This window comes from Phocoena phocoena, chromosome 5, assembly GCF_963924675.1.
Source record: "Phocoena phocoena chromosome 5, mPhoPho1.1, whole genome shotgun sequence".
NCBI lineage: Eukaryota > Metazoa > Chordata > Mammalia > Artiodactyla > Phocoenidae > Phocoena > Phocoena phocoena.
This window is the reverse complement of record NC_089223.1, coordinates 2,268,995-2,284,181: the sequence shown is the minus strand read 5'-3', so window position 1 is coordinate 2,284,181 and position 15,187 is coordinate 2,268,995. Positions and strand designations below refer to the sequence as shown.

The 15,187-nt window shown below is 39.6% G+C and overlaps 1 protein-coding gene across 1 annotated transcript in view; it reads left to right on the top strand.

Annotated features, from left to right (window-relative positions):
- GASK1B (golgi associated kinase 1B) overlaps nucleotides 1–14,528 on the top strand; it is a 41,001-nt gene extending 26,473 nt beyond the window's left edge. The window contains exons 3-4 of the mRNA XM_065878166.1: nucleotides 10,893–11,119; nucleotides 14,321–14,528. Coding sequence (XP_065734238.1) covers nucleotides 10,893–11,119; nucleotides 14,321–14,528 — 435 coding nt within the window. The remainder of the gene's footprint in view (nucleotides 1–10,892; nucleotides 11,120–14,320) is intronic.
- Nucleotides 14,529–15,187: the final 659 nt, after the last annotated feature.

The window sequence follows — 15,187 nt, the reverse complement described above, 5'->3', positions numbered from 1 at the left end:
ATTATATTCATAAACCTCATTGCCAAGTGACAACCAACTGAGCATTTCTGGGTCAATTCTAATGTAATTGTTAATCAAAGCACAGTCTATTTTCCTTAATTACAGGTCATCTTTGCTTATTTCAACCCTTGCCATGGAATTTTTAGGCTGTGCTGAAATTGGTTAGTGCCTGGTCAGTACACATCAATCCTAAATCTTGTTGTATCCATCGCTGGGCTGGAGAGATCAGGGATTAGAGGAAGCCTGTGTAATTCCATAAATAATCTTTTGAGACTCAAAGATTGTTTAATGCACTGTTTGAGCTAGCTTTTGGGATTGGCTTTGCCACTGATCCTATGCCCTGGAAACACAGACAGTTTGAAACCATCCTTGACTCTGCTGTTTTCCGGGAAAACAGGAGGTCTAAGTGTTGAATCTAGATAAATCTACCAGGAGGTAAATAAGGAAACCGTGGAAAAAACAACCCAACAGTATTGCCATAGCAACAATGAGAGGACAAGCAACTATTTATCTGGCTCAATATATATATGTTTTGTATGTAATTATTTTTTAAAGATTCAAGGTTTGTTTTGCCCAAGGAAGTAGACTCAGAGAGATTTAAGGGAGAGCTGGTCCATAAGGATTCTATTAGTGACAGGCTCTTTCCAACCATATTCAAAATGTTTATGGACACAGATAACTAAGAGATAAACAGGACTTTTCACATTTGTTACTGATTATGGTCACATTGAATGGGACTGTTTGGGGTGATGGCTTTTCTGTGGCCCTTTCAGGGGAGTCTGTGAGGTCACAAAACTCAGAGTTTTTGCTTTTTTCTTTTTTTTACAATATTTACAAAATTTGCAATCATGGGTGAATCTGTTGGTGCCTTGGGATGAATCGAAGCTGGCACCAGACTCTACCAAGAGTTGTTCTCCTTTTGTGGCCAATGGACTCATGTGAAAAGACCCATGGAATGAAGGCCTGATGCACTTAAGAAAATCCTTGATGGAGCAATAAAAACGGTTAATGTTCTTAAGTCTCCACCTGTAAGTGTACATCTTTTTAATATTTTGGGTGAGCAAGTGGAAAGTGTATATAAAGCACTTCTATTGCTTCCCACTGTGCAGTGGTTGTCTTGAGGAAAACCACTTATACAATTGTTTGAATCAGGAGCTCGACTCATTGCTGTTTTTTCCTTTAACACCATTTTAACTTGCAAGAACAATTCCATTTCTCTTATTATTTTTTTAGAGATACAGCAATTTCTTGTAAAAATATGTTATGTTAACATGTCATGGGTGTATCAGTGTTATTTTTAAATGAGTTAATATGTAACTATTCAAGTTTTTTCAGTTTTAATTTCGATATGATAAATAACCCACATAAAGGAGGATTTTGGGGGGCTTCAATACCTTTAAGAGTGCCAAAAGGTTCTGAAATAAAAAAGTTTGAGAACTATGGCTCTAGGGTAATTTTTCTGAAATAAACTCACTTTTGCCTGTATAGTCTCTGGTAACTTCAGCGTTATGACGTTTCTGTAATTCTAAGATTCTTTGATTTTGATTTTAACACTCTGAGCTTTTTACAAGATACTGGATCAGGAAAACGTGGAGGTCTGCCCTGATTAGAGAGAGGTCTCTTAGTAGTTAGCTATCTGCATTAGACAGATTTCAGTAGGAACTGGCGTTCATTCCTTCATTTTTTCCAACAGACATTTATTGAGTATTTGCATTGTGCAAATCGTGGTGTTGGTTGGTGTGGAGGATACACAGTGAATCATACTTAGAGGCATTCGATTGGAATCTCTGTGAAAGCAAGAATCTTGTCTTCTCCATGTTGGGAGGCAGTGTGGAAAAGGCGGAAGTTGGTAGAAATCCACATCATTCTCTAGCTGTGTCTCCTTGGGCAGGTTACTTAGCCTCTCTGAGCCTTTTCTTTATTTGTAATGTGATACCTAACCTTTTGGTTTATTTTGATAATTAGTAACTGCATGATATAAAATGCTTTTGCAGTATCCTGGGATTTCATATCTAAGCTACATAAACGGCTTTACTTTATAGCTATTTGCCAGCCCAGGGAGCATAGAAACAAATACATTTTCAAACAGGAAATTCTATACATGTGTGTAAAAATAATCTTTGTTTTTAAAGTCTAATTTAGTAAAGCAGAATTTGTTTATTTATTTTCTCTTTTTTTTCCCTTCTAGTTTTATTGAGGTATAATTGACAAATACAATGCATATACTTAAAGTGTACAATGGGGTGATTTGAGTTACATATATGTTGTGAAATCTTTGCTGCAGTCAAGCTAATTAAGACCTCCGTCACCTCACAAAGTTACCGTGTGTGTGTGTGTGTGTGTGTGTGTGTGGTGAGAATGTGTAAGATCTACTCTGTTAGCAAATTTCAAGTGTACAATACAGTATTATTAAATATAGTCTGATCCTCAGAACGTATTCATCTTCTAACTGAAAGTTTGTTCTCTTTGACCAGCATCTTCCATCTTCCCGACTCCCCAGCTCCTGGCAATCTCCATTCTACTCTCAAGCAGCATTTATTTTTAAAGAACCAGAAAATAATCAGTCTATCTTTCTTATAAAGAGAGCTGATTTCCATAAAAAATAAGTTTCAATAACTTTGGGGTATTTTTACTTAGGTTGTGTTAATCATTGTTAAAGTGCTTGTTAACGATGGTAAGTCAGCCTTTGTTCAGGATCATCGAAATAGGTGTAGGGATCACTGCAGTGGGATTTTACAATGGGGAGAGAGGTGGGGCTGAACCCAGAATACAGCAGTGCAGGTGGGAACGTATAGCTGGGGGGGGGGGACAGAGTCGGGGTCATGGGGTGAAAAATGGCTAAGAGCAAACATCTGGGGGAAGGGGAGTTCCAGGTAAAGTGACCTAACCAGATTCTTGCTAAAGACAGGTGCTCAGACATCACCTTTGGGATGGTGGAAGCTGAGGACGCAGGTTAGGTATTAAGCGTGATCAGGTAGCTGTAAGGGTGAGGGCTCCTGGTTAAACTGACTTTGCAGGGTTCTTGCTAAAACTTGATTTTATAAGGAAGGGCGTGAAAAGCCTCGGAGCAAGTCCAGGAGCCTGACTTTGGTCAAACACAGAATCTTTGTCAGCAAAATCAGCATTGTGTTTTACTACAGTCATTTAGTTTATCTTTACTCATTTTTGTCACTATCCTTATAATAAAATACTACATAATAGAGGAAAATAAAACAGAAATTCCATAAGCATGCTAAAAATGAATACACGTCAAGTCACGCAAGGGGAAAGCTTTGAATGAACTGTTCCCTGAGATGTAAAATTATTGGCAACCCTGTTTAATGTTAAATCATTAAAATGCTGTTTCATTCCATTGAAAGTATTTTTAAGAAAGTGTACTTATATTAAGGTTATTTTATTGCTGTTTTAAATATTTGCTTCAAGTAAATCCATTCTATAAATCAGAATTCCATAAAATATTTACTGTTTTTCTTAGTCAAGTGCTCTTTGTAAATCTTTACAGGAAGGTGGGTGTGCCTTTGACAGGCTTTTTTTTTTTTTTTTTTAAACATCTTTATTGGGGTATAATTGCTTTACAATGGTGTGTTAGTTTCTGCTTTATAACAAAATGAATCAGCTATACATATACATATGTTCCCATATGTCTTCCCTCTTGCGTCTCCCTCCCTCCCACTCTCCCCATCCCACCCCTCCAGGCTGTCACAAAGCACCGAGCTAATATCCCTGTGCCTTGCGGCTGCTTCCCCCTAGCTATCTACCTTACTACGTTTGTTAGTGTGTATATGTCCATGACGCTCTCTCGCCCTGTCAAAACTCACCCTTCCCCCTCCCCATATCCTCAAGTCCGTTCTCCAGTAGGTCTGCGTCTTTATTCCTGACAGGCTATTTTCACGCAGCTCTGCTTGTGCAAATTACAGAACGTGAATTTTCTTTCTCTAAAAATAGATTGTCACTTGCCTGGTGACAAGTGACTCTTTCCAGAGTCTTTCTGTGGCAGAATGATGTTTGACTTCTGGTATTTATTCAGAGGTACATGAATTCAAATACTGCATCTGTAGAACTAGATCCAAATGTATTGTAGCATTAAAAAGTTTTACTTATATATAAAAAAACACTGTTACTCTTTACTTATGATTCAGTAATGGGACAGAAACTGGAGAGTCTGCATGGAATTGGTATACACTGATAGTTATTTTTAAGTGTGGAATTCTGGAGGATAGGCGGTGTAGAGCCATGACTGCTGTTTACAGAGGCCGAGGCACGGGGGAACCGATGCCCATAGTTAGATATATGTACCGCAAACGATTTTTACTTTTCTCATCGTTCACCAGCTACTCTGCTGGTCACATTTGCATGCATACTCATCTAACAGGCTAGCTGCTACCATGGTAGCACAGAAGAAAAATGAAACCTATTATTTCATGAGATGAGAGTTCCCTAGCTCTACAGGTGCAGACTGGTGAGAAGGATGCTTTTATTTTTGCTTTGTTGAGCTCCCAAGGTATGGGCCTAGGTCTGTGATCACAAGTACCATAGGGGCCGGGGTGCTTGTCTGAGGTCGCCCTTCTCTGTGATCTAGTAGAGATCCACACACCACTAGACCACAGGGATCCAAATCTGGTTCCACTGATAACATGGCAACAGTGCGTTGATTGACATCAAGACAAATCCAAGTACGAGGATTTTCCAACGTGAGTTATTAGCTGGCAAATAAGTAAGTCCATATGCTTGTGTTTCTCTTCCTAGGGTGGGGCTGACAATTCTCACTGTTTTTTTGCCTTTTTGAGATAAAATATGTACTGAAAGTTTTCTCTCCGTGCATTTTCTAAAAACAAATGAGGTGTCAAGTGAGACCACTGGAATTCAAAGGAATCTTCCAGAAAACTGCAAATGACAATACTATTGTTATTTCTGTCACATGTGCGTGTTGTTTTTCAAATGCCTCTTGCATGCAGGGTGTTCCATGGACTCCCCGTGGGCTGTGAGACTCCGTGGTCCACAGTTAGTGAAACTGAACCACGTAAAGACGCCAGTCAGAAGCAAACGAGGAGGACAGGCAGCCCTGTTCTTTGTTCCCTGCCCATCTTTCCCACTCCATCCACTGGATGCTGTTCTAAAAAGACCCACGTCTTACTCTGCCGGAATCATTTTGTTTATTTGAGTCTTCCCAAAGAAGACAATGTTTTGGAGGAGCTTTGTAAATAGCCAAATGCAAAGTGGATGCTCTCGGGAGAATTCTGTCAATGGTACACGTAGGTCAAGTGCCTGCTCTGTACCAAGCGTTGGATGAGTTACTACAGTGAATTGTTCAATTCCACTCATTACATGTTTTATTGTGTAATTTCAACTTTCTTTATAAAACGCAGTTTTCTTTGTAAAGGGGCAGTTTTAATGTTTTAAATTTTATTTACATTTTTACATTTTCTTTATTTTTTATTTGAAGTATAGTTGATTTGCAATGACTCAGGTGTACAGCAAAGTGATTCAGTATTTTTTTTTAACATCTTTATTGGAGTGTAATTGCTTTACAATGGTGTATTAGTTTCTGCTTTACAACAAAGTGAATCAGTTATACATATACATATGTTCCCATATCTCTTCCCTCTTGCGTCTCCCTCCCTCCCACCCTCCCTATCCCACCCCTCTAGGTGGTCACAAAGCACCGAGCTGATCTCCCTGTGCTATGCGGCTGCTTCCCACTAGCTATCTACCTTACGTTTGGTAGTGTGTATATGTCCATGCCACTCTCTCACTTTGTCACAGCTTACCCTTCCCCCTCCCCATATCCTCAAGTCCATTCTCTAGTAGGGGTGTGTCTTTAATCCTGTCTTACCCCTAGGTTCTTCAGTTTTACGTATATATGTTCTTTTTCAGGTTCTTTTCCCATTTAGGTTATTACAAAATATTGAGTATAGATCCTGGTGCTCTACAATAGGTTCTTGTTGTTTATCTATTTTATACATACTATACATAATAACATAATATATTTTAATCCCAAATTCCCAATGTATCCCTCCCTTCCTTTCCCCTTTGGTAACCATAAGATTGTCCTCTGTGTCTGTGAGTCTGTTTCTGTTTTGTAAATAAGTTCATTTGTATCGTTTTTTTAGATTCCACATATAAGTGATATCATATGATATTTGTTTTTCTCTGTCTTACTTCGCTTAATACGATAATCTCTATTTTATCATCTTTTAACAAAGCAACAGGCCACATGGAATATGGGGCCTGGGGAGAGAAAAGGCAAAACCACTAGGTTTTTCATGGCAGACCACTTGAGAAGCATTGGTCTAACGTACCCTCAGGTTCTCTAAAGATGCCTTTGGATTTGCTACCTTCACGCCTTTGCATGTTTTTTAGCTAATACTGCCTGTCTTTTAAAACCCAACTATAATATCCACTCCTTTATGAATTTTCCCTGAACTCTTGCACTGAAGTTCTTTGCGTTTCTGCTGAAACCTGTGACCAGTACTTAGTGAAGTGGGGTCAGTTAACATTCTGCACAAACGTACTCACGTCTCTGCAGCACCGTGTTGGAGGATGCCCCTGAGAAGCACAGGGCGATGGACATCTGGGTTGGAAGCCTGACTTTTGTCATGTGTCAGCTGAGGGACCTTGAGTCAGTTCTCATTCATCAAATGGGACTCTTGTTAGCACTTAGCTCTTGGGGTTACTATGAGGATCGAATAAGCCACGTAAGGAATTAAGTGGACAATTCCTGGCACACACCAAACACTCAGTAAATGACTGCTATTATGTTTTTCATTATTTGTATTACCAGCATGTTTAGAATATTTTTATTGCCTTTGTTCAGGCAATAAAATTAATCATTTAATTGTTTTGCTTTGAGGAAAAAGAGATAAGAAGAAACTCCCACAGATCCCCTTTTTGAAGACACAGGTAGAAAGGGTGGGGTGCAGAAGTGTGGAGAGTGATTGGATTTCTGCAGGTTTCTACTGGGCCTTAGAGAGCTAGTCAGGGCAGCTGAGACATCCTGGTCTGGGCTCTGTGCACATAACTTGAGTCGCTTTTATGATACTTTTTCTTACAGACAAAACTCACACTACCAAAAGGAAAATGGGGTTAAAAAAAGAAACTTGAGAAGAAGGCAAGATATCTAAAAATATCCCCAACAACAAAATATCTGGCAGGAACACCTGAATTTTCTGAGTATAATTTTAGTTAGGTAAACATTGAAAAGATAGATTTTCCTAAAAGAGGAAAGAGTCATTTTATAGAAACTCATCATTGGCAGGAATCTTCACGTTCGGAAGATCAATTTTGCAAAAGATTTTCCTTGTTTTAAAGAGTAAGAAGATGCGAATTTGAACAAGTTGCAATAACGGTGATCAACACCTAACTGCTTAGCTGACAAGATTTACCCTCAAGCAGTCTTCTCTGTAGGACTATTACCGAAGAACATAGACATGTAGATGGTAACTATGGGGTCTGATCATGCGACACTTAAATGAAATGATTGTTTTAATGTGTGGACCAAACAAGGACATATATTAAAACCATAATTATGGAATATAGATGTCTAGGATGTGCTTTATTGGGCCTGAAAAAGTGGGTAAACTCTGCTCAGTGTAAGTGGAAATATATTCAATATATAACTAAATTAAATGCCAAGCAAAACGGTGTTGAATTTAAGGGAGTGGATTATGGTTTTGTGGTCAAATTATTTTGGGTATATTGAATGTCAATTTGAAAGGGAGACTATAAACAGAATTCTGGGAAGGGCTAGGAACAAGATTTAAGAGCTGCTTAAGCCCTTGCTAGACAAGGTTATTAATACAAAGACATAATTTACTATAGTTGGATGCTAAGAAAAACAAAGTAAAACTCAGAGTATTTAAAGCCTTGCAATCTGATTCTCTATCCGTAGGTGTACACGCACACACACCACACACACTCAACGTGTGTTAACATACCCACCGGGTACATGCATAGATCTGAAAAAAAGGAACGATAAACATTTTTGGAAGAGAAGTTAACCTGAACGCACACACCCCGTTTCAATAACAAGGTCTGTGAGACTTAAGAGCACAACAGTCTGACAGGGAAGTGGTGAAATCATCACAGACTGTTGAGTGATTCAAAATGAGATCAGACAAAACACTTTAAAAGTGCACTGTTCGAAACAGTCCAGTGTTAGAAGATAGTAAAAAGGTGCCCTAAGTCGGTCTGTCCCACTTTTAACTTTTAATGCTTTCTTTTAGCTTAAAAATAGAAAAGTATAATATTTGCAGAAGTTCTAAAAGTTAGGCCTGAACATTAACGTGCTTGTTATTTAGCAATAGCATGTATGATACTCGTGTCCTTGTTGTAGAAACAACAGAAATATTGCTATATGTCTTGGTCCTTTCCCGCTACTAGAAATCAAAAAGGAAGAAAGAGCTTAGGGTTCAGAGCACCATTTAAGACCTGGCTGGTAGATCTGTCGTTAAAATTTAAGTTCTAAACACACATATCCAACACAACACGCCTTGATTTTGTAGCCAAAATGAAAGAGGATTAAGTTTTCCCCCCTGTATATAATGTCATTATAATCGGATAAAAACATATGAAGATGATGGGAAAAGGATTCTTTGAGAATTATTAGCTAATGTATATAAAAAAGAGACATTGGCAATATAATTTTATAGACAAGCCCTCAAAAATAGTCAGCCCACTCTCAAAAATCCTCTCGAGTCCAATAAGCAAATTTTAAAACCCCACCCCCAAAGGGGGGACATCGGGTGAGAAGCATTCTCTAGAAGAGTTAATTTTACCTTCTCCCTGACCCCCCAATGGTAACTCAAAAACTGGTGAGCATATACAATCTCTCTGTATCATTTGGTTTCTCTTATAGTCAAAGGCAGTCAGGGTGCTACATAAAATAAATCAAATTGAGAAGAAAGGGCTCAGTACATTTTTCTAATCGTTTCCAACTTATGCTTTTTTTCATTTAACCTGCAGTCCTGTGGTTGGGCATTCTTGCCCACCTTTGAGAAACTTTGAACCAGCCCCGGGAACTCACCATGCCCTGGAGTCAGCCGATGTGACGTTTTTGGATAAACCACTGGTTAGGTTCATGACCCTATGGATCAGCTGCCTGGAGCCAGTTCTGCCAGAGCCCTCCCTGATCTGTAGACTGTTTCTCGACCAGCACTGTACCCTCCGAACTGTCCAAGTGCTTGTGGTTCATGGGCCGCCCCATCCCATGTAACTGCTTTTATATAAACCTCATAGAAAATTGGCCTATGCTAACTTCTCTTATAATTCCTGTTTCCCAAAGTGTGCTATTTGATACCAAGTCTACTTACCTGCAGAAAACAGAGAGGAGGGTCCTTTGTCCAGTTCTCAAAGTTTGCTGTGGTAGTGAGACAAGATTAAACCACTTCATTTTCCTCAGGAAGTAGTGCTGGTGGAGGGGTGCTGGCCATGGGTGACATTTGCCTTGGTGCCTGGCCCACTGCTAGAGGGTAGAAGATGTTACATAAACATCTGTTGCATGAATGAATGAAGAGTTGTTTCAAAGTAGGCTCAATTTTGGTACTACTCTTTCTGCATCCGTTCCTTAGCAAGTGGCCACAGCCCCACAGGATCTGCAAAAACCCAGGAAGAAGAGAAAGGATGGGAGTTTAGTGACAAAAGAATAAAAATGACACTCTGTGTTGAGCCATCTTTTGAATTTTGAGCGTATGTACAATCTTCGACTAGCCTTAAACTATTCAACGTGACGTATTGGGGGAAAATCGTGGCATTTTGAAGACAAACACAACTGTGTCTGAATCTTAAATTTGCTACTTACTAATATTTAAGTAGCAGAGCAGATTATTTAAACTCTCTGAGGCTCAGTTTTCCTTCACTGAAATGGAGAAATTACCTTTTGCCTTGGAAGCTTTTTCTGAGGTAAATCACTTCATATCGTGTGTGTGTTGTGTCTCAACAATAGTAATGACAGTTTTCTTTTTTTTTTTTGAGTATCTTCTAGAAGCCTGGGTCAGGGCTGGTGTGTATCCAGATACTTTCATTAATCTTCCCACTAAATGCGCAAGGTGAATAGTTTCATTCCCATTATGCAGGTAATTAAACTGACAGTCAGTAACGTAAAGGAATCTATACAAGGTCGCAGAGCTGAAAAGTGTGAGAGAAGAGACTTGAGTTTAAATTTATCTAACTCCGAGCCTGGGCTTTTCTTTAACCTGACTAATAAATATTATTTCTTCCCTTGCCCCAAAGAAATGGAAGTAACCCAATTCTCCCTTTCCTAGTTAATCTGTTTGCCCTCTTCTAGAGGGTAGGAGCCCTATTACCCACAATAAACACCAGTAGGCCCAACTGTTCTGCTCACTCTGCTTACTTATTTAAAATCTAACTCTGGGCTCCATACATAGAGTGTTCTTGGCTATCATTACTGGATCGCGCATCTTTTCAATAGACTTCTTCTCTGTTATTTCGCGTTAGACACTGCAATGCTGAAATCCAGAGAGGTTAGGGGATGCAGTAAACTTTTAGAGCCTCTGAGATCACTCAGGTTTTCTGGATGTGTCGAAGTACAATGGTTTCTATCTTCTGTCCCGAGTAGCATCAGAGCAGAGATTCTTCTGGCCACGCATCGGTGTATGATGTCAGTGGGAACTCTGAATATTAAGGGTGGAGATGCTTAGCTTGGATGACCTGCCTTTGGAGCTGTTAGCAGATCTGGCAATGCTTAGACCCATCGCTGAGTGAGAAGGATATGAACCTTGGACTTTAAGTGTTGCCTTTAATTAAATGAGCCTGGCCCCAATTAGATTCTGGCAAGTCAACTATTTAGAAAGCGCTCATTCTTTGGAAATCTTCTGACTTTCCCAAGTTTTGTTTTTACTCAGCGTCTCAGAATTGTTTTTGTTTTCCCTTTTAAGATTTATAATCGCTTGGATATAAACTGCTGTGGGTTCCGACCTCGGAAGGAAGATGCCTGTGTACAGAGTGGACGGAGGCTGAAGTGCGACAACCAGGATGCTGTGGCTCTAGCCCACATTGTCCAGCGAAAGCAGGACCCAAGGCACTTGGTCTTTATAGACAACAAGGGTTTCTTTGACAGAAGCGAAGATAACTTGAACTTCAAACTGTTAGAAGGCATCAAAGAGTAAGTTTCTTGAGGTAGTAACATCTGCAGGACATTACATTTCTCTTGAATAAGTAGTAAGGTCTGGAGAAGACCCACATCCTGTGTCTGATAATTTAGCCCTTAAAGAGAATCTGGGAATGGAAGCCCAGAGAAGGGAACCAAACCCAAGGGGAACAGAATAAGGGTGCCGCCAGGTTTTACCATCACTGACCCGTGCAACCTACAAAGGTCCTACTGAGTTTCACCTCCATCACGTGGCTTGACCCTCACTGTGAAAATCCACGTGGGTGGAGTTGGAGTCACATGGAGGTCTGTGGAATAGGAAGCAGCACAGCAGGGGTGAGCAGGTGACAGGGGCTCCATTACCAGGGCACAGGACCGGAGAACTAACAGACGAGCTGATATTGACAAGGCAGGATGTCCAAAGGCAGAATAAACTCAGTGACTTTGATCAGCGCATGGGAAGTCAGAGCCAGTCGGCTGAGTAGGACATGGTAGCCAAAGACAATGGCTGTTTAATTCAAGTAGGAGGGTTTCGGAGCATTTGAAAATCCTTCCATAGACATAGATTATGGGGAAAAGTAGCTTGAGCTTACACTCAAGAAGTATTTGGAAATATAGGAAACGAAGACACTCCATAGTGGCAGGAACCTCACTGCAGGGTCTGAGCTGTTCGCCCCCAACCATGGAGGTTGAGGCTACATTTCAGTGCTTCCCCCCAAAAAGCACACTTCATAGTCTTTGTCCCTTAGTGAGAAATCAGGGTCGCTAAGAAACTGGGGTGTGTGTCTGAACCTGAAGACAGAAGGGTGCTTCAGTGAAACAGTCAACCGGCCTTTTGTGAAACTGAGTGACTGCTGGGGACACAAGAGCGAGCCTAAAAGAAGCCAGGTCTTCCAAGTCCAAGTCCAGTAATTTTTCTGCAGTGACTCTTGGTGTTTCTGCTGTTCCTATTTCTCTTGTTAATAAAACTCTGAAGCATATTTCAACAATTCTTCCTAGCTCCATGAATTAGGTAATGTGGATTTTATGGTCTTTTGACACTAGAGACAATGAGAGTTTCAGGAGCCCCACTTTCTTGAGTTTTATGGTCTTTTGACACTAGAGACAATGAGAGTTTCAGGAGCCCCACTTTCTTGAGTTTTATGGTCTTTTGACACTAGAGACAATGAGAGTTTCAGGAGCCCCACTTTCTTGAGTTTTATGGTCTTTTGACACTAGAGACAATGAGAGTTTCAGGAGCCCCACTTTCTTGAGTTTTATGGTCTTTTGACACTAGAGACAATGAGAGTTTCAGGAGCCCCACTTTCTTGAGTTTTATGGTCTTTTGACACTAGAGACAATGAGAGTTTCAGGAGCCCCACTTTCTTGAGTTTTTGTTGTGTCTTTCCCTGTTAATATTCATTCTTCACATCTCTTTGTGGACTGAAGGTAGAATATGTGGATTCTCTTAGATTCTCTCTTCTAAGTGTCTACGTTCAGGAAATTTTATGTGTAGGCAAATTTACATACTAGAGACATCACTCACTGAGTTGGTATTATGGGGTCTTCTTTAAATCCCTGCATTTCCTCTTAGAATTAAGTGTGTGCCTGGAGAATCCATCTATCCTATACCTTCATAAAAATATGAATAACGTTTTATTTATGGTTTCAAAGAGGATTTAACCTTAAATGCATTATGAGGAGTAATGAGTTTAAAGTTAAATCTTCTTTGAATATGTAATTTACCCATTCAACAGCAAAAATGAAGACTTTGCTAAACCAGATTTATGCATAGAATATTTCTATTAATCAGTGTAATGCAAAGTCAGGTAATTTTTTTGATTTTCCTTTATGAAAAGGATTAGTCGCTAAAGAGATCCATGGTTTTAGCAGTTTCATCTCGTACATTCCGCCACAGCTAAATTAGTTCAAGGGCCATAGAATTTATAAATCGTGGATTATTAGCACTTCATAGAGCAAAAATTCTTACTTAATTAGTACTATGGTCACTAACTTATATAGGACATGTCTTCGGGAAGCTCCGAGCATCTGATTAGCATCCTTTAAGCACGTCCACCTCTGTGGCCTTTGGTCTCTCTGCAGCATCAGAAATGCTGGAGCACGTGGATTGCTGTATTCACGCTCCCTCAGTGCTATCCCCAGCTTGCTCCACTGACTTTTGGAGAAGGTGCTTAGAGGCCTGAAACTCCTGGCAGACTGTACTCTTGAAACAAGTATATGTTCTGTTTTAGTTTTTATATGTTCTGTTTTAGCTTTTAAGGAACAACCAAGTTTACTATTACACCCCAAAATTTGTACTGTGCTTTCATCAGCATTTTAATGAAAGCTTGGAGAGAGGCCAAATTGGAGATTCAGCAAAACATTGCAGGTAATTTTGAACCAGAAATTTTACTAAGTCCTTCAGATAATGTATATGCTAGACCCCTGGCTTTATTCTTCCTAAATGAAGAGCGGAAATCACAATGCACTCTCTTTAGGTAATTCAGCAAGGATCCTTCTAAATTGACCTCGGGTTTTCCAGAGAGATGCTTCATTGTGGAATGCCCTGGGTCTCAAACTTGAGTTTTGCTAAATTTATTTGAAAACAATTTAGTATTCCGGTTTAGTAGAATGTTCCCAGATTCTTAGAAATCCTGAAGTATTACCTGAACCAAAGGCAGCTCTTTATTTAATTGGGCATTTTGGAATGATTTCTTTCTTTTTACTACATACATTTTGGATTATTTCTCATTAATTTCAGTCATGCGTCTTCTTCTCTAGAAGAGTACTCTACTGAAATTGTCAGCATTTTTCTTCTCATATTTCCTTGCATAAAACCCCATGTTGACACTTACAAGGTTACCATTCTACTTGACTGATTCAAGTGGTTTCTATGGGTGCAATGGAGCTTAAGATTGAGGAAAGTATTTTTCCGGGTTATCGGAATCCATTCTCATTCCATGCCTCTCTTTGCCTACATATTATAACCTTAAGTTAGACATTGGTATTTATGTCAAGTTCTCAATGGTATAGAAAATGCAGTTCCCTTGAAACCTATTCTCCTAGTATGTAATTATTAAGAGATGTGTCAGCTTGACAGTGACAAAAAACGTTTTGATTCTCAAGGTATTATCTGATAGTGTGATTTCTGCCAGATTAATGAAGGGCAGAGCCATTGGGTAAGGCATAATATTTCCAAGCAATTACGAAGAATGAAATATCATTTTCTCTTTTTAGGTTTCCTGAATCTGCAGTTTCTGTTTTGAAGAGCCAGCACTTACGGCAGAAACTCCTTCAGTCTCTGTTTCTTGATAAAGTTTACTGGGAGAGTCAGGGAGGTAGACAAGGAATTGAGAAGCTTATCGATGTAGTTGAACAGAGAGCCAAAGTCCTGCTCACCTACATCACTGCACATGGGGCCAAAGTGTTACCTATGAATGAGTAGCAAAAGGTCTTGTGGCTAGAGTTCTACATATATTTATGCATTTTTGTTTTGGGGTCAAGTACACAAACCTCAAGTCCTTTCAGGGATGAGGCAGTAGCGATGAATACACAAAATAAATGAATTTAATCAAGTATATATGATGAACCCGAACACTATAAGCAGACTCTAAAAGCTTTTACAGTTATACCGCTACAAAAGGTGTACATTTTCCTCCAACGCCATGACCTGTGAGTCGCAACATCTGGGCACAGAATGGTTGCAATTATCATCCCAGCTAGCCGTGTTAAAATATCTGTCGTGTCGTTTAGTGTGAATCAGACGTAGTGACTCCTATAACAATTTGCTGCTCTGATGGGAACGGTTCTGGATGTCCTTCTGTTGCTAATTGTTAGAACATAGAGCAGTCTCAACACTTTGCACAGGCAACTCTATGTTGGAAATTGGAGGCGTATGATCTGCAGAAACCTCAGAGCTTACAGTAATTCTTAGGAGAAATGGTGGTTTATTTGTAAAACCCCCAGTGTATATTCTATTGTACCTATAAATGATCAGCCAGCTCTGTGATCCTGAGCTCAAGAATCGCATTTTCCATTCCTTTTTAGAAAGGTATTTGTTGCCAGTATAGAAACCATCCATATCCGAAGATTTATACGTTAAGT